At 39.7% G+C, this 27354-nt stretch overlaps 1 protein-coding gene across 2 annotated transcripts in view; it reads right to left on the bottom strand.

Moving 5' to 3' along the window:
• RP2 (RP2 activator of ARL3 GTPase) overlaps positions 1–26974 on the bottom strand; it is a 50238-nt gene extending 23264 nt beyond the window's left edge. Inside the window, exons 1-4 of one of the 2 annotated variants that reach the window (XM_081567099.1) lie at positions 26672–26974; positions 2033–2078; positions 1798–1905; positions 571–1236 (exon numbers count right to left, since the gene is read on the bottom strand). In XM_081567099.1, coding sequence (XP_081423225.1) covers positions 571–1218 — 648 coding nt within the window. In that variant the 5' untranslated portion in view covers positions 1219–1236; positions 1798–1905; positions 2033–2078; positions 26672–26974. The remainder of the gene's footprint in view (positions 1–570; positions 1237–1797; positions 1906–2032; positions 2079–26671) is intronic. The other variant, XM_081567098.1, reaches the window with a different exon arrangement.
• Positions 26975–27354: the final 380 nt, after the last annotated feature.

Here is a 27354-nt window from a genome sequence, read left to right as displayed (position 1 = left end):
AAGTAAGGAAAGTAATGTGGAGGTTGCTCACAGTCAAAACAAGCTCCAAAAGTTGAATTCTTAAATGTCTTTCCCACACCCTAAACAATTAAAAACTCTAGATAAATTTCCCCAGTAAGTAATTATAAAAGGTCATGCTTCACTTTGTAGTACTACTTTTGCGATAAAGAATGGAAATTCTTTGAGGGCAGATAATTTTGTCTGTGTATCTCTCCTCTCAGCATATATTACATTTCATCAGCTCTAAATTTCCATCAATTGTAAGACGCATTTCAGAGAAGCAAAACTGGAAAACAAAGTTATATCCTATAATCAGTGAAATATGGTAACAGAGTAACTTCCACATAATGAGTGGTTAACAGATGCTTCCTGAATTGAATTATGTTTTTAAAGTTTCTTTGGGAAAGTATTCGAGGCCTAGCTTCAGATAAATTCATAGTGGGCAGAGGACTATAATTTAAGGATTGCCCATATTTCTAATAGCGAATTTGAAAAGAATGGATGTTCTCCAGGAAGTGGTGTGTTCCTATATAGGTGTATGTCTGTTTCAGTTCTCTCTCTTCTCCTTACCTCATCAATTAGTTTTCTGGCATTTGCTATAGTATAATCACCAGCAAATAATACCACTAAGCATGACTCATCACTGCTCTTCTGTCTCTGACCCCGGGACACTGGAACGATACTTCTACTGGCTTCTGTGGAAACACGGACAGCTTTGAGCTCTTCAGTAGTAGGTAGAGGAACATGGTCCTGAACGACAGCATCTTCTGGAAGAAGGCTCCAGTTGCGTTCTCCTGACACAGGTGTAAAGTCATGAATGTTACTCCAGGTATTATTGAAGATACTGAGCCCTGCATCTTTGAACTGGAAAGCTAATTCAGGGTAGTACCATTGAAAACAGCTAAACTTGATATTCGTGGAAGACTCAATAATGGGCTGAGTGGCGCAGCACAAGAAGACTTCCAGCTTTCTACAGTCCCGCACACGGAACTGTTGGCAGGCTAATGCGCACTTACAATCTCTGCAATTCCGGAAAAACACGCTGCCTTTCACGGGTCCCAGAAAAATGACACAGTTAGTACAGTCATCAATGGTAACGGCAGCAGAGTGATCAAAAATATAGATGTTACAGTTCTCACAGTCTTGAATGAGAAATTGTTGTCCTGCCACTTTCCCAGGTAAGCGACCTACTGTTACATCCTTCAGTCCACTGAACATGTAGTCTTTCAGATCAACCTGTTGGAACAAAACACAGACCTTCAGTATTATTAACATTATTCAGCAAACATTGTCTATTAGGTGTCAGGAACAATTTTTTTTAATGCCAGAACAGAAACTCAAGCTAGGTTTTAATGATCACTGTCTAGTGTTCAGAGCCCAGAGGCTCCAAGGTTTGCCAGCCTGGGAGTGCACAAGTGTAAGGCCTAGGATCTTGGGCATGGGGAGGCCTGTTTGCTTTGCCAGCAGGGCTACAAGCAAGTACAGAGCTAAGGACACACAGAAAACTGGAATCAGTCACTTTTACTCTCCCAGCTGGGGTTTACACGCTCCTGACTCCTTCCTAGGAGCCTCATAAATAGAGGGAAAGAAAAAAGATCACAAATGACCACACAGACAGATTGTAGAGCCCTGACATAATCTGTCTCCAGGTTACCTGCTTCCTGGGAGACATGTCTGGTTGATGTGGGTGGGGGTGATGGCACAAACTTTTCTTATAACCAGACCTGGTAGTTTCCTACACAGGGTTCCAGTGAGCTTACATAAGCTGAGTACCCAATCCCCAAAGTAGAAACCTACCTTTGGTTCTAGTCACTGAAACCATGGGAGGAGGCCAATCAGTCCAATCTCTTGGTGGGGCAGCCAGGCACATCTACCCGTCTCTCAAACTGGTAGGTTCTGGCTAACCTAGTGGATACAGTAGGGAGACTAAGAGCCACAGGGCCTATTATGATGCCCTAAAGTGGGTAGGACTTATGAAGAAAATGGCCTTCCTAGTCCTCGAGAACTCAGCTAGGATTCCCAGAAGACCTACTTCATTTGACATTCAGTTGAAAGATTTTCAGAGCCCTAGATGGTGCCTAGAAGGGAAGGAACAATTTTTAATGATAAAATAATACATTCCAACTCTTACTGACTTTGCAACATAGCGAGAAAATGAACAGGACAATTTTTTTTTTTTAATAAATAAAAGGCATGGGAGGGAAAAGGGAGAGGAAACTGTTATAGATAAAGAAAGGTTCAAGGACATACCAACCAACCAATGTGTGGACACTGCTGGATCCTGTTTCAATATATCAACTGTAAAAGTAATTTTTGGAAACAACTGAGGAAACTCTCATACATACACACAACATATTGGATGAGATTAAGGAATATTTCAGCTTTAACCCTTTTCTTTTTCTGATGGTTCACCTAAAAAAAAACTGTTTCTTTATAACTTCTGAAATTGGAAATGCACCCAGATTGGAATATGCTTCTCTTTTCTTCTATAAACTGATGCCTGGGGTCTTACTTTCTAAACCCCAACTGACTTTGGCAATGTGCTACAGAAAATGGAAGAACGTGAAGGCATAAGAGTCACTGTATGTTAGAATTTGTATCTACAAATTTGATTCAAACATTTATTAAGCTACTCCTACAATGTAATCTTTTTCCAAATTTCACCATTTCTAGCTTTAGGTATTTTAAACTAAAATCCACAGAATCTTTTAAACAGTGTAGCTGGAATCTGTCACATTATCTTTTAAATTTTAGCTGATCTCTCAAAATAAGTCATTAAAAGACCATTTTGATTTTTCCAAATTACTTTGAAATCTACTTGCACTGTTTTACCTCTTTGTGAATATTAAATTTCAAGCAAAACTATTCATGTACCAGAAACAGGCTCCCATAGGTATAGTGCATCAAAAACTTCACTATTTACAAAGGAATAATTTAATAATCTTAATCATATGCAAACTAGCTTAAAGTGACTTATTCAGTATTACACAATAAATGTTGTACTCATCCGGTTTTACACAATGTACTAGAAGAAATATTGGTCTGTAGCATGACGTGACAAAAGAAGCACCTCTTTTCTAGTCTGAATTTGGTCACCTACAAGCAACATGAATGAAAAAGGCACTTAACTTTCTAGATCTTCAGTCACTCACCTATTCAGTCATCTGAACACCCAATAAGAGCCAGACATTGTTTTAAGCACCAACATGAATATGGCCAGTTTTTTCCATAAAAGAACTGAACACTAACTAAACAAATGACTTTAAAACAACCTGGCTGATGTTAGGGGTGTCTGGGGGAGAAAGGATATATATATATGTATGGCTGAGTCCCTTCGCTGTTCACTGGAAACTATCACAGCATCGTTAATCAGTTATACTCCCAATACAAAATAAAAGTTAAAAATAAATAAATAAATTGGACATCTGAATTGGGGGGAAAAAACAAAAAAATAACCTGGCTGGGTAATGAGAGATGCCCAGAATATTCTGGAAATACAGAGAAGCAACACCAGGGGCAGGGGAGGTAGGGGTATAAGACTTCCTGTTCAAAGAGAATGAATAAGCTGAAGTTCACCAGGTAAAAGGGATGGGAGTAAAGGATCTGCCTTCCCTTATCAGGCAAAAATGAAAGAAATGAAACAAAATAAAACTCTTCAGGTGTGTGAGGAAAATGGAAAGTGGTTTGGTGTTACCAGTGATACTGCAATGGGAGCAAATAAAGCTAGCAAGACAGGCAGGGGCCATATTATGAAACTTGGAAGTGATCTATGGGCAATAGGGTACCACAGAAGGATTTAAATAAGCAAAATTTACATTTTAGGAAGATTATTCTAGTAAGGATAAAAACAAGTGGCATGCGGATTGGGGTTCAGTTCAGTTCAGTTGCTCAGTTGTGTCCGACTCTTTGCGACCCAATGAACCACAGCATGCCAGGCCTCCCTGTCCATCACCAATTCCCGGAGTTTACCCAAACTCATGTCCATTGAGTCGGTGATGTCATCCAACCATCTCATCCTCTGTAGTCCCCTTCTCCTCCTGCCCTCAATCTTTCCCAGCATCAGGGTCTTTTCAAATGAGTCAGCTCTTCGCATCAGGTGGCCAAAGTGTTGGAGTTTCAGCTTCAACATCAGTCTTTCCAATGAACACATAGGACTGATCTCCTCTAGGATGGACTTGTTGGATCTCTTTGCAGTCCATGGGACTCTCAAAAGTCTACTCCAACACCACAGTTCAAAAGCATCAATTCTTCTGTGTTCAGCTTTCTTTACAGTCCAACTCTCACATCCATACATGACTACTGGAAAAACCATAGCCTTGACTAGATGGACCTTTGCTGGCAAAGTAATGTCTCTGCTTTTTAATATGCTGTCTAGGTTGGTCATAACTTTCCTTCCAAGGAGTAAGTGTCTTTTAATTTCATGGCTGCAATCACCATCTGCAGTCATTTTGGAGCCCAGAAAAATAAAGTCTGACACTGTTTCCACTGTTTCCCCATCTATTTCCCATGAAGTGATAGGAATGGATGCCATGATCTTTGTTTTCTGCATGTTGAGCTTTAAGCCAACTTTTTCACTCTCCTCTTTCACTTTCATCAAGAGGTTCTTTAGTTTTTCTTCACTTTTTGCCATAAGGTTGGTGTCATCTGCATATCTGAGGTTATTGATATTTCTCCCGGCAATCTTGATTCCAGCTTGTGCTTCTTCCAGCCCAGCATTTCTCATGATGTACTCTGCATGTAAGTTAAATAAGCAGGGTGACAATATACAGCCTTGATGTATTCCTTTTCCTATTTGGAACCAGTCTGTTGTTCCATGTCCAGTCTTAACTGTTGCTTCCTGACCTGCACACAGGTTTCTCAAGAGGCAGGTCAGGTGGTCTGAGATTCCCATCTCTTTCAGAATTTTCCACAGTTTATTGTGATCCACACAGTCAAAGGCTTTGGCATAGTCAATAAAGCAGAAATAGATGTTTTTCTGGAACTCTCTTGCTTTTTCAATGATCCAGCGGATGCTGACATTTTGATCTCTGGTTCTTCTGCCTTTTCTAAAACCAGCTTGAACATCTGGAAGTTTTCAGTTTACATATTGCTAAAGCCTGGCTTGGAGAATTTTGAGCATTACTTTGCTAGTGTGTGAGATGAGTGCAACTGTGCAGTAGTTTGAGAATTCTTTGGCATTGCCTCTCTTTGGGATTGGAATGAAAACTGACCTTATCCAGTTCTGTGGCCACTTCTGAGTTTTCCAAATTTGCTGACATATTGAGTGCAGCACTTTCATAGCATCATCTTTTAGGATTTGAAATAGCTCAACTGGAATTCCATTACCTCCACTAGCTTTGTTCGTGGTGATGCTTCCTAAAACCCACTTGACTTCGCATTTCAGGATGTCTGGCTCTAGGTGAGTGATCACACCATCGTGATTAACTGGGTCATGAAGATCTTTTTTGTATAGTTCTTCTGTGTATTCTTGACACCTCTTCTTAATATCTTCTGCTTCTGTTAGGCCCATACCATTTCTGTCCTTTATCGAGCCCATCTTTGCATGAAATGTTCCCTTGGTATCTCTAATTTTCTTGAAGAGATCTCTAGTCTTTCCTATTCTGTTGTTTTCCTCTATTTCTTTGCATTGATCACTGAGGAAGTCTTTCTTATCTCTCCTTGCTATTCTTTGGAACTCTGCATTCAAATGGGTATATCTTGCTTTTTCTCTTTTGCTTTTCACTTCTCTTCTTTTCACAGCTATTTGTAAGGTGTCCTCAGACAGCCATTTTGCTTTTTTGCATTTCTTTTTCTTGGGGATGGTCTTGATCCCTGTCTCCTGTACAGTGTCACGAACCTCTGTCCACAGTTCATCAGGCACTCTATCAGACCTAGTCCCTTAAATCTATTTCTCACTTCCACTGTATAATCATAAGGGATTAGAGAGGTGGTTGCAGTCATCCAGAAAGGGCTGGAACTAGATCAGTGGTTAGCAGGGAAGAGGAAGACAGGATGAATTTGAGAAATATTGAGGAAGTAGAATCAGCAGATTTAGTAATTCAGTGGCTGTAGGAGGTAAGGCAGAAGGATGAGTCAAACATGATTCCTAGCTCTCTAGGCTGGTGTTTTTCTCTTTTTGACTACAGTCCACATCAGAACATTATCCAGCATAGCCCAGTACACATATTTATGAATATTTGTATACACATATGAATGAAATGATAGTTTCACAAAATAACAATTATGCTTATTTTGTGTTAAATCCCTAATATTTTCTATTATCCCACCCATAGGTTTGAAAAAACTGCTCTCGTTTATGTGATTGGATGTTGGTAGTGTAGGTAGCGCTAGTCATAAAGGATATGCCTGCAATGCAGGAGACATAAGAGACATGGGTTTGATCCCTGGGTCGGGAAGATCCCTGGAGAAGGGAATGGCAAACCACTCCCGTATTCTTGCCTGGAGAATCCCATGGACAAAGGAACCTGGTGGGCTACAGCCTACGGAATCACACAGAGTTGGACACGACTGAAGTGACTTAGCATAGCACAGCACAGTGTCGTCACACACCAAAAAGAAAAAAAGAAAAAGAAAATACAAGAAGCAAAGCAGGTTTAAAGTGGGAAGGGGTGTTCAAACAATTCCATTTGTAGGATTTTACAGGTGATGCATATATGTAAAGGTACAGTGCTCCAGTTTAGTCTCTATCATGATACCGAACTAGCATAGTTGCTGGCTCCCAACTGCCCAAGATCAATCTTAAATGGACCAAGTAAGAAAAACACTAAGACAAGGGGAAACGATGAAAAACTCCTGTGGTGGGAGTGAAAGATAAAACGGAAATGGAAACTCAGATTTCTGCTCTTGCTTCTCCACCTCCCAAATCTTAAGAAAACAATGCTTCCTTCCCCTACACCTGCTGGGACTCAGACTTCTGGTCTAGATTTCCTTGGGAGCAAATTTAGGACAGGGTAAAAACCCTGTGCTGGTGAAGAGCTACGGAAAATGGATGGTGATTAATTTTGCTAGTGGTTTAGGATCTCTCCAAATCCTCAGAACTAGTGAATTAAAATCTAAGCAGTGTTTTCTAATGCTGCTTCTCAAATATTGATTGGTCTAGCAGACCCCCCTCCAACCAAAAACATCCCCCCAAAAATCCCACAAGAATCTAGGAGATCCAGAATACACAATGAATAAGTTTGAGTTCTGCATCCAACTAGTAGAGTATACTCATGTTTTTCTCTCAAGCACACATGGGAGATTTTTTAAAAATATCATGTTCTAGTACTAGATCATAAAGATAGATAACCTAAAATATTTACAATTAAATGTTAAAAAACCATCAGTGGGATGCACCAAAAATGTTGGTTATATAGCCAAAATAAAAACTCTCAAATTAATGCATTAAATGTCCATCTTAAGAAATTAAGACAATAAAAAGTAGAATAAACTGACTTTCTGTAGTAGAAGGAAAAGAGATAAAAATAATGAGACTACTGATTTAGAAATCAAATATACAGTAGAAAACATCAGCAAAGCCCCAAATAGGTATTGGGTTTTTGTTTTTGTTTTTGTTTTTGGTGACGGGAGGGTGGATCTAAAAATTAAGCAACTTTCTGGCAAGAATGATGAAGAAAAAATAACAAAAACACAAACAGTGGAAAGGGATGGGAATGTGGTCATGGAGCAGGATAATAGGATATTGATCTAGTCAGGAATATGCAAGAGTGGTTGAAGTTGGTTCTGCTTTAGGCCTTAAACAGGATAAAAAACACTCTCTAGTCTTCAGCTTGTCTCTTGGCACCAGTCCACCTCCCACAGTGGGAATGAGAAGATCTAGAGTGCCACCAATAGGTTTTTTTTGTTTTTTAAAAAAAGAGCCCAGGAGTTGGCCTGTCTCTACCAAGGCCTCAAACTCAACGAGCAAGGGGAAATCTTCAAGCTTCAGTATGGTTACTCTCACTGTACCAGAAACTCCTTAAAATTTTTATGTAATAGTTTGTGTGTATTTTCTTAGGGAATTGATTTGGGCTTCAAGATTCTGGACAAATTATCTTTGTGTAAGACATAGATAGCAAGTTCAAAAGTCTGCAAGCATATTTACCTCAGAATTAAGTAGGAAACAAACCACTGTTTGGATAAAGATAAAAAATAAAACAGTTAATACTTCTTAAAGGAATTCAGCTATTTTTTTTTTGGCATGGGAAATAATTTATGATATGTAATAAGCATACAGTATTTAACATACAGAAATTTCAACTATATTAATTACAATATATTATAACTAGTACTATATCACTAGTGTAGTTAAGACTTGTTGCAAATGCAGAAAGAAAATCTATTCTTAATTTCAAAAATACTGAGCTGCTGTCTTAGGCTTGGGCTGTATTATGGACTGAATGTGTCCTCTAAAAATTTATGCCTTGAAGCTCTAATCCCTCAATGTGATGGTATTTGGAGGTGGGGACTTTGGAGGTAATTAGATTTGTTTGGTGGTTTAGTCACTAAGTCATGTCCGACTCTTGCCACCCCATGGACTGTAGACCTCCAGGCTCCTCTGTCCATGGGATTTTCCAGGCAAGAATATTGGAGTGGATTGCCATTTCCTTCTTCAGGGGATCTTCCCGACCCAGGAATCGAACCCAGGTCTCCTGCATTGCAGGCAAATTCTTTACTGACTGAGCTATGAGGGAAGCCCAATTAGGTTTAGAGGAGGTGATGAGGGAGGAGCCCTCAGGATGGGATTAATGCCCTTATAAGAAGAGATGCAGGCAGGCACTGAGGAAAAGAAGGGCATGTGAGAACACAGGAAGATGGCAGCTGACTACAAGCAGGAAGTGGGCTTTCACCAGAGAGAAATACAGAACTCTTGGCACATTGCTGCTGCTGCTGCTAAGAAACTTGACCAAACTCTAGCAAGGCTTCTAGTAGCACAAGGCTATGTCCTATTAAAATGGCTGCCTGAGAAAGCTCAACCCTGCATGAACATTTACTATTTGTTCTAGCCAATATCTGATGATAGGCCCCTGACCTCCCTTTCTTAGAACATTTACTGGAAAGGGCTTACATTTGTGACTGTATTCCTTACTAGAAGTGTCTTTCTCAAGGACCTGAGAGCCACTGCTATGAAATGTAATTATTAGGAAGGATAGGGCCTCTGTTTACCAGTCTCTGTGGGAAGATAAGATCTTAACTTCTAAACTGCCAGCTAACAAACATGGCTGGCCTATTCTCATTTACAAGGACCAACTTTGTAATTTTTCACTTCTCTGACTCTACTGAGGCCCTGCTCTTCCCCCATCCCTCATTCTCTCTTAAATGGGCTTAAATCACCTCTGCACAAACTGGAATGGAACTCAGCTGTTTCCCCTGTCAGGAGTTACTGAACAAGACCTGTTTTCACTGCTTTAACTAATGTCCAGCAGTATTTATCTCTGACACCAGACACTGGATCTGCTGGCACCTTGATCTTGTACTTCCCAGCCTCCAAAACTGTGCAAAATAAATCTCTGTTGTTTAAGCCACTCAGTCTATGGTATCTTGTTATAATGGCGTGAGTAGACTAAGGCTGCCTGTCATAAGAAAATAATACAGACTGGTTAAGTTAAACAACAGAAATTTATTTTTCACAGTTCTGGAGGCTGGGAAGTACAAAATCAAGGTGCCACTGGGGTTGGTTTCTGGAGAGACCTCTCTTTTTGTCTTTTGGATGGCTGCCTTTTTGAATTATCCTCACATGGTCTTTCCTGGGTGAGTACAGGGTAAGCTTTCTGATGTCTCTTCTTATAAGAGTTCTAATCCTGTCAGATCAAGGCCCCACCCTAATGACCTCATTTAACTTTAATTATTTCCTTAGAGGCCCCATCTTCAAATAAAATCAACCATACTGGGAGTTAGGGTTTCAACATATGAATTTGGAGGTGGGGGTGGGGAACCACAAACAATCAGTCTACAACAGCTGCCAATGCTGAGGAATTAAATGTAATTTACTATTCTAAGTATTTCACCTGGACACGTCAGTTCTCACATTTCATTGAGAAATTAATCCTATAGCTAAAGAGTTCTATAGTATAAAATTATTTGGACTATCAATATGACCTACAAAAAAAGAAATTTAGGATTTATGTTGCTGTACTTACTTTCTCAACAATTCCTGAAAGCTCTTCAAAACAAAAAGTGATAAACAACTTGAAGTTTAGTACTGTAATACTTTTACAAAAGTTACTAGTTCTCAAAGTGCCCCAAATCACAAACACAAAAGTTCAAGTTTTTAAACTACTTTTTCACAAGAATTACTTATGAAGTGAGCTTAGTTTAGTTCATATTTCTAACTACAGTCTTTGAAACGTAGTGGATATACTCTCAAAATCAAAGAAACATTTCAGGAATTGGAATTCCCCAGACACAGCTACTAAACAAAGTTAAGTATTATTTTTCCTGACCTAAACCAAAAGTGAACATCTTATTTTTTACTGAGCAGTTATGGAAATTTTTCATTACTATTCATCTCCACAGTTAAATTTCCATAGCAGTCTGAGATGAAATAATGGAATTTGTTAGTTTCAATGGAAATCTGGTCTTGGTAGAAGCTCAAAATAAGACTCAGGAGTATAAGAAGCACTACATAGGTACCAGGCACCATTCTAAGTGCTTTATAATCACTCACTCTATCCTCATAAAAACCCCTATGAGGGATGTGTACTATTGAGACAGGCCTGGGACCTGGGACCCGTTGCTTCAGTGCTGCAATGCTTGCACCTGGACACACTTCTCCTCCAGCAACAAAATACAAAGAAACTACATGGGACTAAAAATAACTGCATGCAAGCTCAGTTGGGGCAAATTCTGGACCCAAAAGATACAAAGAGACCAAAAAACCCAAATGCCACTTTTGAAGAGCCCACAGCAAAAACAGGGTGTGTCAAGAGCAAAAGCAGGGTACTGCAGCATGCCGTCTGCACATGACACCACCTCATGGGTGGGCAAAACACCTAAGCCACCCCTCCAGCCTGACCCCTAGACACACTCCTACACTCATCTCATATAAGGAGCAAGCTTGCCCCCACCCCCCAGCAGGGAGCGAACAAACAAGGGGATCTGCCGTTTGTTCTTTCACCACCCTGCTGCAGCAGGGGACCCAGTAAAGCCCTGCCTGAATTTCTTGTCTGTTGTTCAGTCGCTCAGTTGTGTCTGACTCTGTGAGTCCACGGACGCAACATGCCAGGCTTCCCTGTCCTTCACTATCTCCCAGAGTTTGCTCAAAATCATGTCCATTGAATTGGTGATACTATCTAACTATCTCATCCTCTATCAGCCCCCTCTTCTGCCCTCAGTCTTTCCGAGCATCAGGGTCTTTTCCAATGAGTCGGCTCTTTGCATCAGGTGGCCAAAATATTGGAGCTTCAGATTTAGCATCAATCCTTCAAGTGAGTATTCAGTGTTGATTTCCTTTAGGATTGACTGGTTTGATCTCCTTGCTGTCCAAGGGACTCTCAAGAGTCTTCTCCAGTAGCACAATTGAAAAGCATCAATTCTTCGGGGCTCAGCCTTCTTTATGGTCCATCTCTCAGATCTGTTCTTGTCAGGCCTCTAGTCAATTGCTATTGATTGGGGTAGGCCAAGAACCCTAGCCTATAACACTATCAATATAATTATCTCTATTTTACAGATGAGAAAATTGAGGTACCCAGAGGCTAAATAACTTGGCCAAGGTCACACAGTAAGTGCTTGCTTAAACTGAGACTCAGACTTAGGCAGTATGGCTCCTAAGTACATTCTCTTGGCTGCATCTTCAATTCAACCATATTCAAATAGAAACCAATGTTTACTATGTGAATAGATCAATGCAACCGAATAGAATTCAAAAATAGACTTATGTATATATTGACAAAAGTGCAAAGCCAATTCAATAGAGAAAGGACAGTCTTTTCAACAAATAGTGCTGGAACAATTAGACATCTATATGTAAAAAAATAAAAAGTATCTCTGGGACTTCCCTGGTTCTCCAGTGGTTAGGACTCTATGCTTCCACTGCAGGAGGCATGGGTTTGATCTCTGGTTGGGACCTGAATGCTGCAAGGTGTGGAAAAAAAAATAAAAAGCATCTCCCACATCTTGTATCATATTTAATAAATAACCAAAATGGATCAGAGAACCTAAATATAAAACCAAACTATAAACTTCTAAAAGAAAACAGATGAGAAAATCTTTGTAATTTGGTTAGGCAAAGGTTTCCTAGATGTGAAACTAAACATGATTCATAAAAGAAAAAGTAAGGGACTTCCCTAGTGGTATACTGGCTGGGACTCTCAAGAGTCTTCTCCAACACCACAGTTCAAAAGCATCAATTCTTTGCCGCTCGGCCTTCTTTACCGTCCAACTCTCACATGCATACATGACTACTAGAAAATCCATAGCTGTGACTAGACAGACCACTGTCGGCAAAGTAATGTCTCTGCTTTTTACTAGGCTGTCTAGGTTGGTCATAGCTTTTCTTCCAAGGAGCATCTGTCTTTTAATTTCATGGCTGCAGTCACAATCTGCAGTGATTTTGGAGCCCAAGAAAATAAAGTCTGTCACTGTTTCCATTGTTTCCCCATCTATTTGCCATGAAGTGATGGGACTGGATGCCATGATCTTAGTTTTTTGAATGTTGACTTTCAAGCCAGCTTCTTCACTCTTTGACCTTCATCAAGAGGCTCTTTAGTTCCTCTTCACTTTCTGCCATAAGGGTGGTGTCATCCGCATATCTGAGGTTATTGATATTTCTCCCGGCGATCTTTGACTCCAGCTTGTGCTTCATCCAGCTTGGCATTTCCCATGATGTAATCGGCATACAAGTTAAATAAAAAGGGTGACAATATACACCCTTGACGTACTTCTTTCCCAATTTGGAACTAGTTCGTTTTTCCCACTCTTGTTCTAACTGCTGCTTCTTGACCTGCATACAGGTTTCTCAGGAAGCAGGTAAGGTGGTCTGGTATTCCCACCTCTTTAAGAATTTCCCACAGTCTGTAGTGATCAACACAGTCAAAGGATTTAGCACAGTCAATGAAGCAGAAGTAGATGTTTTTCTGGAATTCTCTTGCTTTTTCTATGTTATGTCAACTCTTCCAACGGATATTGGAAATTTGATCTCTGGTTCCTCTGTCATTTTTAATCCAGCTTGAACACCTGGAAGTTCTCAGTTCATGTACTGTTGAAGCCTGGTTTGGAGAATTTTGAGCATTACTTGGCTAGTGTGTGAAATGAGTGCAATTGTGTGGTAGTTTGAACAATCTTTGGCACTGCTTTTCCTTGGAACAGGAATGAAAACTGACCTTTGCCAGTCCTGTGGCCACTGCTGAGTTTTCCAAATTTGCTGGCATAATAAGTGCAGGACTTTCACAGCATCATCTTTTAGGATTTGAATAGCTCAGCTGGAATTCCATCATCTCCACTAGCTTTGTTCGTAGTGATGCTTCCTAAGGTCCATTTGACTTCACACTCCAGGATGTCGGCTCTAGGTTGGTGATAACACCATCATGGTTATCCAGGTCATGAAGATTTTTTTGGTATAGTTCTTCTGTGTATTCTTGCCACCTCTTCTTAATATCCTCTGCTTCTGTTAGGTCCATATCATTTCTGTCCTTTATTGTGCCCATCGTTGCATGAAATGTTCCCTTGGTTTCTCTAATTTTCTTGAAGAGATCTCTAGTCTTTCCCATTCTCTTGTTTTCCTCTATTTCTTTGCATTGATCACGGAGGAAGGCTTTCCCATCTCTCCTTGCTATTCTTTGGAACTCTACAGATGGATATATCTTCCCTTCCGTTTCTCATTTGCCTTTTGCTTCTCTTCTTTTCTCAGCTATTGGTAAGACCTCCTCAGACAACCATTTTGCCTTTTTCCATTTATTTTTCTTGGGGATGGTTTTGATCAATACCTCTTGTAAAATGTTACAAATCTCTGCCCATAGTTCTTCAGGCATTCTGTCTATCTGATCTAGTTCCTTGAATTTATTTGTCAGTTTCACTGTATAATTGAAAGGGATTTGATTTAGGTCATACCTGAATGGCCTAGTGGTGTTCCCCACTTTCTTCTATTTAAGTCTGAATTTTGCAATAAGGAGTTCATGATCTGAGTCACAGTCAGCTCCCAGTCTTGTTTTTGATGACTGTATAGAGCTTCTCCATCTTCGGCTACAAAGGAAATAATCGATCTGATTTCAGTATTGACCATCTAGTGATGTCCATGTGTTGAGTCACCTCTTGTGTTGGGAAAGGGTGTTTGCTATGACCAGTGCGTTCTCTTGGCAAAACTGTTAGCCTTTGCCCTGCTTCATTTTGTATTTCAGGGCCAAACTTGCCTGTTACTCCAAGTATCTCTTGACTTCCTGCTTTTGTATTCCAGTCCCCTATGATGAAAAAGACATCTTATTTTGGTGTTAGTTCTAGAAAGTCTTGTAGGTCTTCACAGAACCGTTCAACTTCAGCTTCTTCAGCATTAGTGGTTGGGGCATAGACTTGGATTACTGTGATATTAAATGATTTGCCTTGGAGATGAATAAAGATCATTCTGTCATTTTTGAGATTGCATCCAAATACTGCATTTTCGGTTCCAGAAAAACAACTACTTCTGCTTCACTGACTATGCTAAAGCCTTCGACTGTGTGGATCACAACAAACTGTGGGAAATTCTTCATGAGATGGGAATACCAGACCACCTTACCTGCCTCCTGAGAAATCTGTATGCAGGTCAAGAAGCAACAGTTAGAACCAGACATGGAACAACAGACTGGTTCCAAATTGGGAAAGGAGTACATCAAGTCTGTATATTGTCACCCTGCTTATTTAACTTGTATGCAGAATACATCTACAGAAATGCCAGGCTGGATGAAGCACAAGTTGGAATCAAGATTGCAGGGAGAGATATCAATAACCTCTCAGATATGTAGACAACACCAACCTTATGGCAGAAGAGGAACTAAAGAGTTTCTTGGTGAAAGTGACAGAGGAGAGTGAAAAAGCTGACTTAAAACTCAACATTCAAAAAATGAAGATCATGGCAGCCAGTGTCATCACTTCATGGCAAATAGATGGGGAAACAATGGAAACAGTGACAGACTTTATTTTCTTGGGTCCAAAATCACTGCATATGTTGACTGAAGCCATGAAATTAAAAGGCACTTGCTCCTTGGAAGAAAAGGTATGACCAACCTAGACAGGATAGTAAAAAGCAGAGAGATTACTTTGCTAACAAAGGTCCATCTAGTCAAAGCTATGGTTTTTCCAGTAGTCATATATGGATGTGAGTTGCACCATAAAGAAAGCTGAGCACCAAAGAATTGATGCTTTTGAACTGTGGTGTTGGAGAAGACTCTTGAGATTCCCGTGGACTGAAAGGAGATCAAACCAGTCAATCCTAAAGGAAATCAGTCCTGAATATTCCTTGGAAGGACTGATGCTGAAGCTAAAGCTCCAATACTTTGGCCACCTGATGTGAAGAACTGACTCATTGGGAAAGACCCTGATGCTGGAAATATTGAAAGCAGGAGGAGAAGGGGACGACTGAGGATGAGATGGTTGGATGGCATCACTGACTCGATGGACATGAGTTTGAGTAAGCTCCAGGAGTTGGTGATGGACAGGGAAGCCTGGCGTGTGGCAGACTATGGGGTCACAAAGAGTTGGACACGACTGAGCAACTGAACTGAACTGCGTTTTGGACTCTTTTGTTGACTATGAAGACTAGTCCATTTCTTCTATGGGATTCTTGCCCAGAGTAGTTCATATAATGGTCATCTGAATTAAATTTGCCCATTCTGGTCCATTTTAGTTCACTGCTTGCTAAAATGTCAATGTATACTCTTGCCATCTCCTATTTGACCACTTCCAATTTATCTTGATTCATGGATCTAACATTCCAGGTTCCTATAGAATATTGTTCTTTACAGCACTGGAGTTTACTTTCACCACCTGACACATCCACAACTAGGCATTGCTTCTATTTTGGCTCAGGCTCTTCACTCCTGGAGTTATTTCTCCACTCTTTTCCAATAGCATATTGGGCACCTATCAACCCGGAGAGTTCATCTTTCAGTGTCATATCTCTGCATTTTCATACTGTTTATGGGGTTCTCAAGGCAAGAATGCTGAAGTGGTTTGCCATTCCCTTCTCCAGTGGGCCACATTTCGTCAGAACTCTCCACCACGACCCTTCCATCTTGGGTGGCCCTGCATGGCATGGCTCATAGTTTCATTGAGTTAGGGAAATGCAAATTAAGCCCCAATGAAATACCACTACACTCTTATTAGAATGGCTATTTTTAAATGGACCTTATCAAGTACTGGTGAGGATGCAGAGAAACTAGATTTCTCATACATTACTCACAGGAATGTAAAATAATAGAGCCACTTTGGAAAAGGTTTTAGCAGTTTCTTAGAAAGTTTAATATACAATTTCCATATGATCAGAAATCTCATTCCTAGGTATTCACTCAATTGAAATGAAAGCTTACTTCTGTTCAAACACCTGTATGCAAATATTTCTGATAACTTTATTTATCATTACCAGAATTTGTAACCAACTCAAATGTCCTTCAAGTGGTGACTGGATATGTGGTACATTCATAAAATGGACTACGACTCAGCGATAAAAAGGAGCTGATACATGCAATAACATGGATGAATCTCAAATGTATCATGCTAAGTGAAAGAAGCCAGATTCAAAATGTTATCTACTACATGATTCCACTTATAGTTCAGTTCAGTCGCTCAGTCGTGTCCCAGTCTTTGCGACCCCATGAATCGCAGCACGCCAGGCCTCCCTGTCCATCACCAACTCTCAGAGTTTACCCAAACCCATGTCCATCGTGTCAGTGATGCCATCTAATCATCTCATCCTCTGTCGTCCCCTTCTCCTCCTGCCCCCAATCCTTCCCAGCATCAGGGTCTTTTCCAATGAGTCAACTCTTCACATGAGGTGGCCGAAGTATTGGAGTTTCAGCTTCAACATCCTGCAATAACCTTCCAATGAACACCCAGGACTGATCTCCCTTAGGATGGACTGGTTGGATCTTCTTGCTGTCCAAGGGACTCTCAAGAGTCTTCTCTAACACCACAGTTCAAAACCATCAATTCTTCAGCACTCAGCTTTCTTCACCGTCCAACTCTCACATCCATACATGACCACTGGAAAAACCATAGCCTTGACTAGACGGACCTTTGTTGGCAAAGTAATGTCTCTGCTTTTAAATATGCTATCTAGGTTGGTCATAACCTTCCTTCCAAGGAGTAAGCGTCTTTTAATTTCATGGCTGCAATCACCATCTGCAGTGATGCACAAATCTCACCCTATAAGAAGCTTACATAAACCACCGGACCAACCTTACGAGGGCAGAAACCAAAAGGAAGAAAGAATTCAGACTTGAAGCCTGGGGAAAGGAGATCACAAACACAATAAGTTAAAAAAAATAATAATGAAAAGGCAGAGAAATACTACACAAATGAAGGAACAAACTAGAAACACAGAAGTCCAAATAAATGAAGAGGAAATAGGTAAACTACCTGAAAAAGAATTCAGAATAATGATAGTAAAGATGATCAAAAACCTTCAAAACAAAATGGAGAAAATGCAAGAATCAACTAACAAAGACCTAAAAGAATTAAAGATTAAAAATGCAGAGACAACACAATTACTGAAATTAAAAATACTCTAGAAGGAATCAATAGCAGAATATCTGAAGCAGAAGAATGAATCAGTGAGCAGGAAGATAAAATGGTGGAAATAACTTCTGAGGAGCAGAATAAAGTAAAAAGAATGAAAAGAACTGAGGATAGTCTCAGAGACCTCTGGGACAATTTCAAATGCACCAACCTTTGAATTATACGGGTCCCAGAAGAAGAAGAGAAAAAGAAAGGGTATCAGAAGATTTTTGAAGAGATTAGAGTTGTAAATTTTCCCAATCAAGTCCAAGAGGCACAAAGAGTCCCATACAGGATAAACCCAAGGAGAAACACGCCAACACACACACTAATCAAAGTAACAAAGACTAAACACAAAGAAAGAATATTAAAAGCAGCAAGGGAGAAGCAACAAGTAACATACAAGGGAAACTCCATAAGCTTATCAGCTGATCTTTCAGCAGAAACTCTGCAGGCCAGAAGGGAATGGCAGGATATATTTAAAGTACTGAAAGGGAAAAATCTACAACCAAGATTACTGTACCCGGAAAGGATCTCATTCAAAATTGATGGAGAAATAAAAAGCTTTTCAGACAAGCAAAAGTTAAGAGAATCCAGTACCACCAAACCAGCTTTGCAACAAATCTCACAGGGACTTATATAGTCAAGAAATACAACAGAAGTAAAAAGATCTATAAAATCAACCCCAAACAATTTAGAAAATGGCAACAGGAACATATATATCAATTACTTTATCAATTAATTACTTTAAATGCAAATGGATTGAATGCTCCAACCAAGAGACACAGACTGGCTGAATGGATACAAAAATAAGACATATATATATATGCTGTCTACAAGAAACCCACTTCAGACCTCAAGACACATATAGACTGAAAGTGAGAGGATGGAAAAATATATTCCATGCAAATGGGAAGCAAAGGAAAGCTGGAGTAGCAATCCTCATATCAGACAAAATAGACCTTAAAATAAAGATTACAAAAGATAAGGTAGGACACTACCTAATGATCAAGGGATCAATCCAAGAGGAAGACATAACAATTGTAAATATCTATGCACCCAACATAGGAGCTCCTCAATACATAAGACAAATACTAACAGACATAAAAGGAGAAATTGACAGTAGCACAATAAGAGTAGGAGGCTTTAACACCCCACTCACACCAATGGACAGATCATCAAAACAGAAAATTAATAAGGAAACACAAGTCTTAAATGATACATGAGATGAGATGGATCTCACTGATATCTTCAGGACATTCCATCCAAATGCAGAATAATACACCTTCTTCTCAAGGTGGAACATCCACCTTGGAACATCCTCCAGGATAGACCACATCTTGGGCCACAAATCAAACCTCAGTAAATTTAAGAAAATTGAAATCGTAATCAAGCATCTTCTCTGACCACAATACTATGAGACTAGATATCAATTATAAGAAAAAAACCGTAAGAAACACAAGCACATGGAGATTAAACAACACATTTCTAAACAATGAACAGGTTACTGAAGAATCAAAAGGGAAATAAAAAAATTTCTAGAAACAAATAACAATGAAGACACGACAACTCAAAACCTATGGGATGCAGCAAATGCAGTCCTAATAGGGAAGTTTAGAGCAATACAATCCTACCTCAAGAAACAAGAAAAACACCGAGTAGACTACCTAACTTTACACCTAAAGCAACTGGAAAAAGATGAAGAAAAACCCCCAAAATTAGTAGAAGGAAAGAAATCATAAAGATCTGAGCAGAAATAAATGAAAAAGAAATGAAAGAAACAATAGTAAAGATTAATAAAACTAAAAGCTGGTTCTTTGAGAAGATAAACAAAATTGACAAACCCTTAGCCAGACTCATCAAGAAAAAAAGAGAAGAATCAAATCAACAAAATTAGAAATGAAAAAGGAGATCTTACAACAGACAATGCAGAAGTGCAAAGGATTACAAGAGATTATTAAGAACAACTATATGGCAATAAAATAGATAACCTGGAAGAAATGGACAGACTCTTAGAAAAGTTCAATCTTCCAGGACTGAACCAGGAAGAAATACAAATTATGAACAACCCAATTACAAGCACTGAAATTGAAGCTGTGATCAAAAATCTCCCAAAAAACAAAAGCCCAGGACCAGATGGCTTCACGGGAGAATTCTATCAAACATTTAGAGAAGACCTAATGCTTATCCTTTTAAAATGCTTTCAAAAAATTGCAGAGGAAGAAACACTTCCAAACTCATTCTACAAGGCCATCATTACCCTGATACCAAAACCAGACAAAGACAACACAAAAAAGAAAACCACAGGCCAATATTACTGATGAACATAGATGCAAAAATCCTCAACAAAATTTTACCAAACAGAATTCAGCAACACATCAAAAAACACATACACCATAATCAAGTTGGGTTTATTCCAGGAATGAAAGGATTCTTCAATATATGCAAATCAATCAATGTGATATACCATATTAACAAATTGAAAGATAAAAACCATATGATCATCTCAATAGATGCAGAAAAAGCCTTTGACAAAATTCAGCACCCATTTATGATTAAAACTCTTCAAGAAATGGGCACAGAAGGAACCTACCTCAACATAGTAAAGGCCATATATGACAGCAAACATTATTCTCAATGGTGAGAAACTGAAAGCATTCCCCCTATGATCAGGAACAAGACAAGGGTGTCCACTTTCACCACTATTATTCAACATAGTTCTGGAAGTCCTAGCTACAGCAATCAGAGAAGAAAAAGAAATAAAAGGGATCCAGATCAGAAAAGAAGTAAAGCTTTCACTGTTTGCAGATGACATAATACTGTACATAGAAAACCCTAAAGATAGTATCAAAATATTACTAGGGCTAATCTGTGAATTTAGCAAAGTTGCAGGATACAAAATCAATACACAGAAATCACTTGCATTTCTATATACTAACAATGAAAAATCAGAAAGAGAAATTAAGGAATCAATCCCATTCTCCATTGCAACAAAAAAGAATTAAAAATCTAGGAATAAACTTACCTAAGGAGACAAAAGAGCTGTACACAGAAAATTATAACACTAATGAAAGAAATCAAAGATGACACAAACAGATGGAGAGATATTCCATGTTCCTGGATAGCAAGAATCAATATTATGAAAATGACTATACTACCAAACACAATCTATAGATTCAATGTGATCCCTATGAAATTACCAACGGCATTTTTCACAGAACTAGAACAAAAAATTTCACAATTCATATGGAAACACAAAAAACACCGAATAGCCAAAGCAGTCTTGAGAAAGAAGAATGGAGCTGGAGCAATCAACCTTCCTGACTTCAGGTATGGTACTGGCACACACAAAAAAGAAATATAGACCAATGGAACAAGATAGAAAACCCATGTACCTGTGGAAAACTTATTTTTGACAAAGGAGGCAAGAATATACAATGGGGCAAAAACAACTTCTTCAATAAAGGGTGCTGGGAAATCTGGACAGCTACATGTAAAAGAATGAAATTAGAACACTTCTAACACCATACACAAAGATAAACTCAAAATAGATTAAAGACTTAAATGTAAGACCAGAAACTATAAAACTCTCAGAGTAAAACATAGGCAGAACAGTCAATGACATAAATCAAAGCAAGATACTCTGTGACCCACCTCCAAGAGTAATGGAAATAAAAACAAAAGTAAACAAGTGGGACCTGATTAAACTTAAAAGCTTTTGCACAGCAAAGGAAACTATAAGCAAGGTGAAAAGAAAACCCTCAGAATGGGAGAAAATAATAGCAAATGAAACAACTGACAAAGGATTAATTTCTAAGATATACAAGCAGCTCATACAACTCAATACCAGAAAAACAAACAACCCAATCAAAAAGTGGGGAAAAGACCTAAACAGACATTTCTCCAATGAAGACATACGGATGACTAACAAACACATGAAAAGATGCTCAACATTGCTCATTATTAGAGAAATGCAAATCAAAACTACGAGATATCGCCTCACACTGTTCAGAATGGCCCTTATCAAAATGTCGACAAACAATAAATTCTGGAGAGGGTGTGGAGAAAAGGGAACGCTCTTGCACTGTTGGTGGGAATGTAAATTGATACAGCCATTATGGAAGACGGTATGGAGATTCCTTAAAACATTAGGAATAAAACCACCATATGACCTAGTGATCCCATTCCTAGGCATATACCCTGAGGAAAGCAAAATTGAAAAAGACACATGTATCCCATTGTTCATTGCAGCACTATTTACAACAGCTAGAACATGGAAGGAATCTAGATGCCCATCGACAGATGAATGGATAAAGAAGTTTTGGCACATATACACAATGGAATATTACTCAGCCACAAAAATAAACACATTTGAGTCAGTTCTGATGAGGTGGATGAACCTAGAACCTATTATACAGAGTGAAGTGAGTCAGAAAGTGAAAGGTAAATATCATATTCTAACACATATATACGGAATCTAGAAAAATGGTACTGAAGAATTTACTTGCAGGGGAGCAATGGAGAAACAGACATAGAGAATAGACTTATGGACATGGGGAGAGGGGAGGAGAGGGTGAGATGTATGGAAAGAGTGGAAACTACATTACCATATGTAAAATAGATAGCCAATGGGAATTTGCTCTATGGCTCAGGAAACTCAAACAGGGGCTCTATCAATCTAGAGGGGTGGGATGGGGCAGGAGATGGGAGGGAGGCTCTAAAGAGTCAGTTGTTTCATTTGTATACCTATGGCTGATTCATGTTGAGGTTTGACAAAAAACAAAATTCTCTAAAGCAATTATCCTTCAATAAAAAAATAAATAAATAAATAAATAAAACTGATCAGAAGCTAGAGGCAGAGTTGACTACAAAAGGGCATGAGGAAATTTGGGGAAATGATGGCACTGGTCTAGTTATTTGGCTTATTTCCACTTTTTGGCCATTACAAATAATGCTGTTATGAATATTTGTGTACAAGCTTCTATGTGGAAGTATGTTTTAATTTCTCTTGGATATATACTTAGGAGTGGAATGTAATGGCCAAAAAGTGTAAACAAGCCAAATGTCTAACAAAATGGATAGTAAAATAAATAAAATTTATTTATAAATAAGATGAAATAAAATATCTACTCTATGTTAAGGTTATTCAGCAATAAAAAGGAATAAATTATTGATATATGCTATAATATGGATGAATCTCAAAAACATGCTAAGTGAAAGTATACAAAAGAACACATACTGCATGATTTCACTGATAAATGTCCCAAATAGACAAAATCTTTAGAGATTCCAGGGGCTGGAGGGAGTAGGGAGTAACTACTTATGGATCTGGGTTTCTTTTTTGAAGGATGAAAATGTTAAAAAATTACATCACAGTGATGGAAACAGAACTCGGTGAACTTGTTGTATGCCTATTAATTATATCTCAATAAAACTATTTTTAAATGAATAAAGAAAGAACTAGTTATTTCCGTTAAGTAACAACTTTATGTAAAGGATTTAAAACAAGTCGACAAGTTTGACATTTCTCCCATCAAGAGAACCCCTCCCTTTGGATGTAGGTGACATCTGTGATTGCCTCAATAAACAATACGGCAGAGACTTCCCGAGTGGTCCAGTGGTTAGGACTCTGGGCAGGGGGCACAGGTTACATCCCTGGTCTGGTTGGGAAACTAAGATCCCAAATTCCACATGCTTCGAGTTATGGCCAAAAAAAATGGCAGAAGTAATGCTACATTACTTAAGAGAGCAGTTAGAAAAAGCCATGCAGCTTCTGCCAGTCTCAGGACACTTGCCCTTGGAACCCAGCCATCATGCTGTGGGGGAAGCCTGGGCTACATGACGAGGCCCCTGGCCCTTAGCCCCAGCTGAGCTTCCAGCCAAAAGCCAGCATCAACTTGCCAGCCAGCTCTGTGATTAAGTCATATTGAAAGCAGATCCTCCATCCCCCAGTCAAGTTGCCACAATTGATGACACACAGAGCAGAGAGCCAACCCGGCTAAGCCCCACACATATTGCAGAGTTGTGAGCAAAATAAGTACTTGCCATTATTCTGTGACATTAAGTTTTGGGGTAGTTTGGTAGGCAACCATGGATAACAGAATACCTTAGGTACTTAAAAGGTTAAAAACACCATCTACTCAAAAACAGCCCCCTACTCAATGCAGATACTTCTTTCTAGTAGATCACCATCCAACCTTTATGTCAATGTTCTGACCAACATGAAGATTGGTTCTTCACAAAGCCACCCCTTCTGGTGATGATCAACTCTTGAGTTATGATCTGTCTTGTATTAAGATTGGTTCTGCCTGTCCAGGTTCTGTCCTCAGAGGTAGCCAGTACTGTCTAACCTCTCTTCCTCAAGACAGGTCTTTACCTTACTAAATAGTAGAGAAATCTTCACCAGGTTTCATTTTGTAGCTGAGGAAACTGAGCGGATACATGTATTGTCCATGCTCAAAATCACAACTTTCATACCTATGCCACCATTTCTATCATCTAGGGAGAGAATGGTATAACTAGAAAATGAAAGTTATTTTTCTGTACTACTCATCCTTCCTTTGTACTTAAATATTTCCTGTTTTAATTAAAAAATGCCAGTTAGCTCAAGGGCAGGGAAAATAATTCTTGTCATCGTGAGTCTTCCTTGGCGTTTGAGGACATATATATTGAATAATTTGCCTAGCTATGGGAAGCAGCATACAGATAATAAGGACACAAGCATTTTTTTCCAAGTGATTTAAACACAGATCTTACAATCCAAAAATACTTTTCATCTTGTCAATATAGTAACTGTACAATAAGTTTTTTTCTTTTTCAAAGTCAGCAACAGAAAATGAGCTTCTTACACTGTTGATTACAGTAAATCAGTTGTCATGACAACACTTAAGTCCCCAAACATTCTTTCTAATTGAGACAATTTCTTCTAGCTTCAGTCCCCTAAGACTGACTCAATTACACAACTCAAAATCCAAACCCCTGAGGGTGCCTCTCAATAAGGATACTGATTGCACAACCTAAGGAAAAGTCTAAACACCACTTTTCCAAGTTGCAAGGAAACTTTTCAGGCAATGCACTTTGTTTTTACAGCTAAGTCTTACAAGTTGAATAGTAATTGTCTCATGTAACTTTAAAATTGTTTATATTTCATGATCACATTACAGAGATCTAAACTTTTAATACAAACTGTGCTGTTAATATACCTTCAGTATAGCTCACTCATGTTCTCTGGGCTGTATTTGCATCCTGTTTCTTTTAAGGTACAATTAAAATCTTCTAGGAGCAAGCAAGACCATGCTAAACTCAATAAAAGTATCACTGGATTAATATAGAACATATGCACACTACCTATATCGAGCTCATGAGTTAAGGAGCAGAAAAAAAACTTTTAAATCATATAAAACTTAGAAGGACACCATAAATTAGAGGTGCTCGAGAATGAATTCTTAGTAATTCCAAAAGAACAAAAAATTCCAAGAAGAAAAGGCAATGCTGGGAAATGTGGTATCTCCGTTGTCTCAAAATGTAAGTTGGTAATTCTCTAACAGTATAGAAGATTTTGAAAAGGGCTTGCTTTCAGACAGAAAGTACAGTACTTTCCACTCCTACGTTATAAAATGCTGCTATCCCAATGGAAATTTGCTATATGACTCAGGGAACTTAAACCCGGTCTCTGTAAAGACCTAGAGGGGTAGGAAAGGGTGGGAGGTGGGAGGGAGGTTCAAGAGCGAGGGGACATATGTACACCTATGGCTAGTTCATGTTGATTATGGCAGAAAGCAAACCGATGTTGTAAAGCAATCATCAATCAATTAAAAATAAATAAATACAATTTAAAAAATTCTGCTATCAAGTGTGGATAAAATAGAATAAGTGACTATGCAACCCTGTGAAGCAGGGGCAGAAAGATGGGGCTGAGAAATCTGTAAAAAGGCGTCAATTTTTAAAATCTGAGACTTGGAGAACCAAGTTTATGTGAATAAATTCTGTGGGGTACTGGAAATCATGTAGGATGGTCCATGAAAACAAATTATTAATAAGACATTTACTATAAAGCATTCATTGATAAAGATACATTTTATTAATAAGCAAGGAGTTGTATTAACTGTTCATAACACTCATTTAAAACTTTTTATCATTGTTTGGAAGAGAAAAAAGTAATGGATCTATGAAAGTATTTTTCTAAACATAAATGGAGAACTATGTAGAAAGGGGAAGCATTATGAAATTTATGACCAAGTGTGCTCTGTGTAAGACTGTAAAACTGTTCAAAGGTAGTGGACGTGTTCAAAGGTTTTTCGTTTCTGGCTATAAAGTAAGAATAAGGGCATTTTCATTCATTCAACAGTAAAATACTGCCTAGCTTATGTTGGTTATTTTCACCTTACAGTCTTAACACACATTCCAAAGACTGATTTGATTTTCATTATTCCTTTTGGGTAATTGGAAGAGGAGGGAAAACAGGGCTGTATATGTCAAATGGTCCACTTCGTCACTGAGAAAATTCTGCAGTGGAATATATCAGGAGGCACCAGAAATTTATTGACTAGGGCAGACAAAAGAGAAAACAGCCACAGAAAGAACAGAAGCCGCAAAAGAGATGAGATCAGTCCCAAGTGTAACTCGAGGACTGGACAAAACCCTGCTCGGCGCTGTAAGTGAAATGGGCAGAAGTGATTTGGGGCATTCCAGGTTCTCCTTTCTTCTCTGGAGTCCATTCTCGGACCGGAGGGCAGGATGCAGAGAGGAGGGAAAGCCCGCAGTGTCCAACTGCCTGGACAATGAGCTCTAGGGCCCCATCCAGAGCTGCACCGCCCTCCTTGAAGCCTTCTCTAGCGTTCAATTTCACGGCTCCCCCAAAAGTCATTCACTTCGACTTCAACAACTCGCGGGAAAGAGCACGCGCACAAGAGCAGCAGCTGCTGGGCCCGCCACCTTAGCGCTGCCTGGCCGCAGGGGACCCTAGCCGAGCTGCTCAGCAGAACTGAGACCAGCCGCTAAGGGACTCTACCTTCTCGCGCTGGTCCCAGCTGTACTGCTTCGGCTGCACTTCCTCGTCCTCCGGCTGCGACTCCTTCTCAGCCTTCCGCCTCTTGGAGAAGAAGCAGCCCATGGTCTTGGCCCGCGGGGTCTCACTGGCCGCTACTCCTCGCCGGCCCGCTGGCTCAGGTACCTCCTGGAGTTGTGATGTGAACCCCGGGAGCCCAGGCCCCGCAACGGTCCGAACACGGCCCCTCGGAACCGCCCAGTAGCCCGCAGCCCAGGTTCGCCCGCCAGGCCCAACACCTCTTTTCTTTTTCCTCTCAGTTGTCCTGACGACCCACCGCAGCCAATAACCGCTCAGCACTCGGGGAACCAATCAAAATCCCGCGAGCAGCCCTGCGCGGCCTATGAAGAGAGGTCGACGCACGCACACAACCCAATCTTCTCTCGGCTCCTGCGCCAGCTTCCAGGGGCTGGTCCGGCCGGCTTTAGCGCCCTCACAGCCGACCCAGCCCCCAACCTGCCCCGGCGCTCTTAGAACTCAACTGGACTGTCTGGCTGCCGGTAGTACATCTGCGACAGACAGGTCTTTTTGCCCTAGGTTCTCAGTTTCCAAGTTCTAGACGCGGAAGGGTACCCTAGTTGAACATTAGACTTCAGGTTTGTGATGCTATTGGTGAGGTAACAGGAATTCTTGCTGGTGCAGGAAGG

The sequence above is a fragment of the Giraffa tippelskirchi genome, chromosome X, assembly GCF_054371585.1.
Source record: "Giraffa tippelskirchi isolate mGirTip1 chromosome X, T2T-mGirTip1v1.2.pri, whole genome shotgun sequence".
NCBI classification, from domain to species: domain Eukaryota; kingdom Metazoa; phylum Chordata; class Mammalia; order Artiodactyla; family Giraffidae; genus Giraffa; species Giraffa tippelskirchi.
This window is presented reverse-complemented; position numbering and strand designations above follow the sequence as displayed.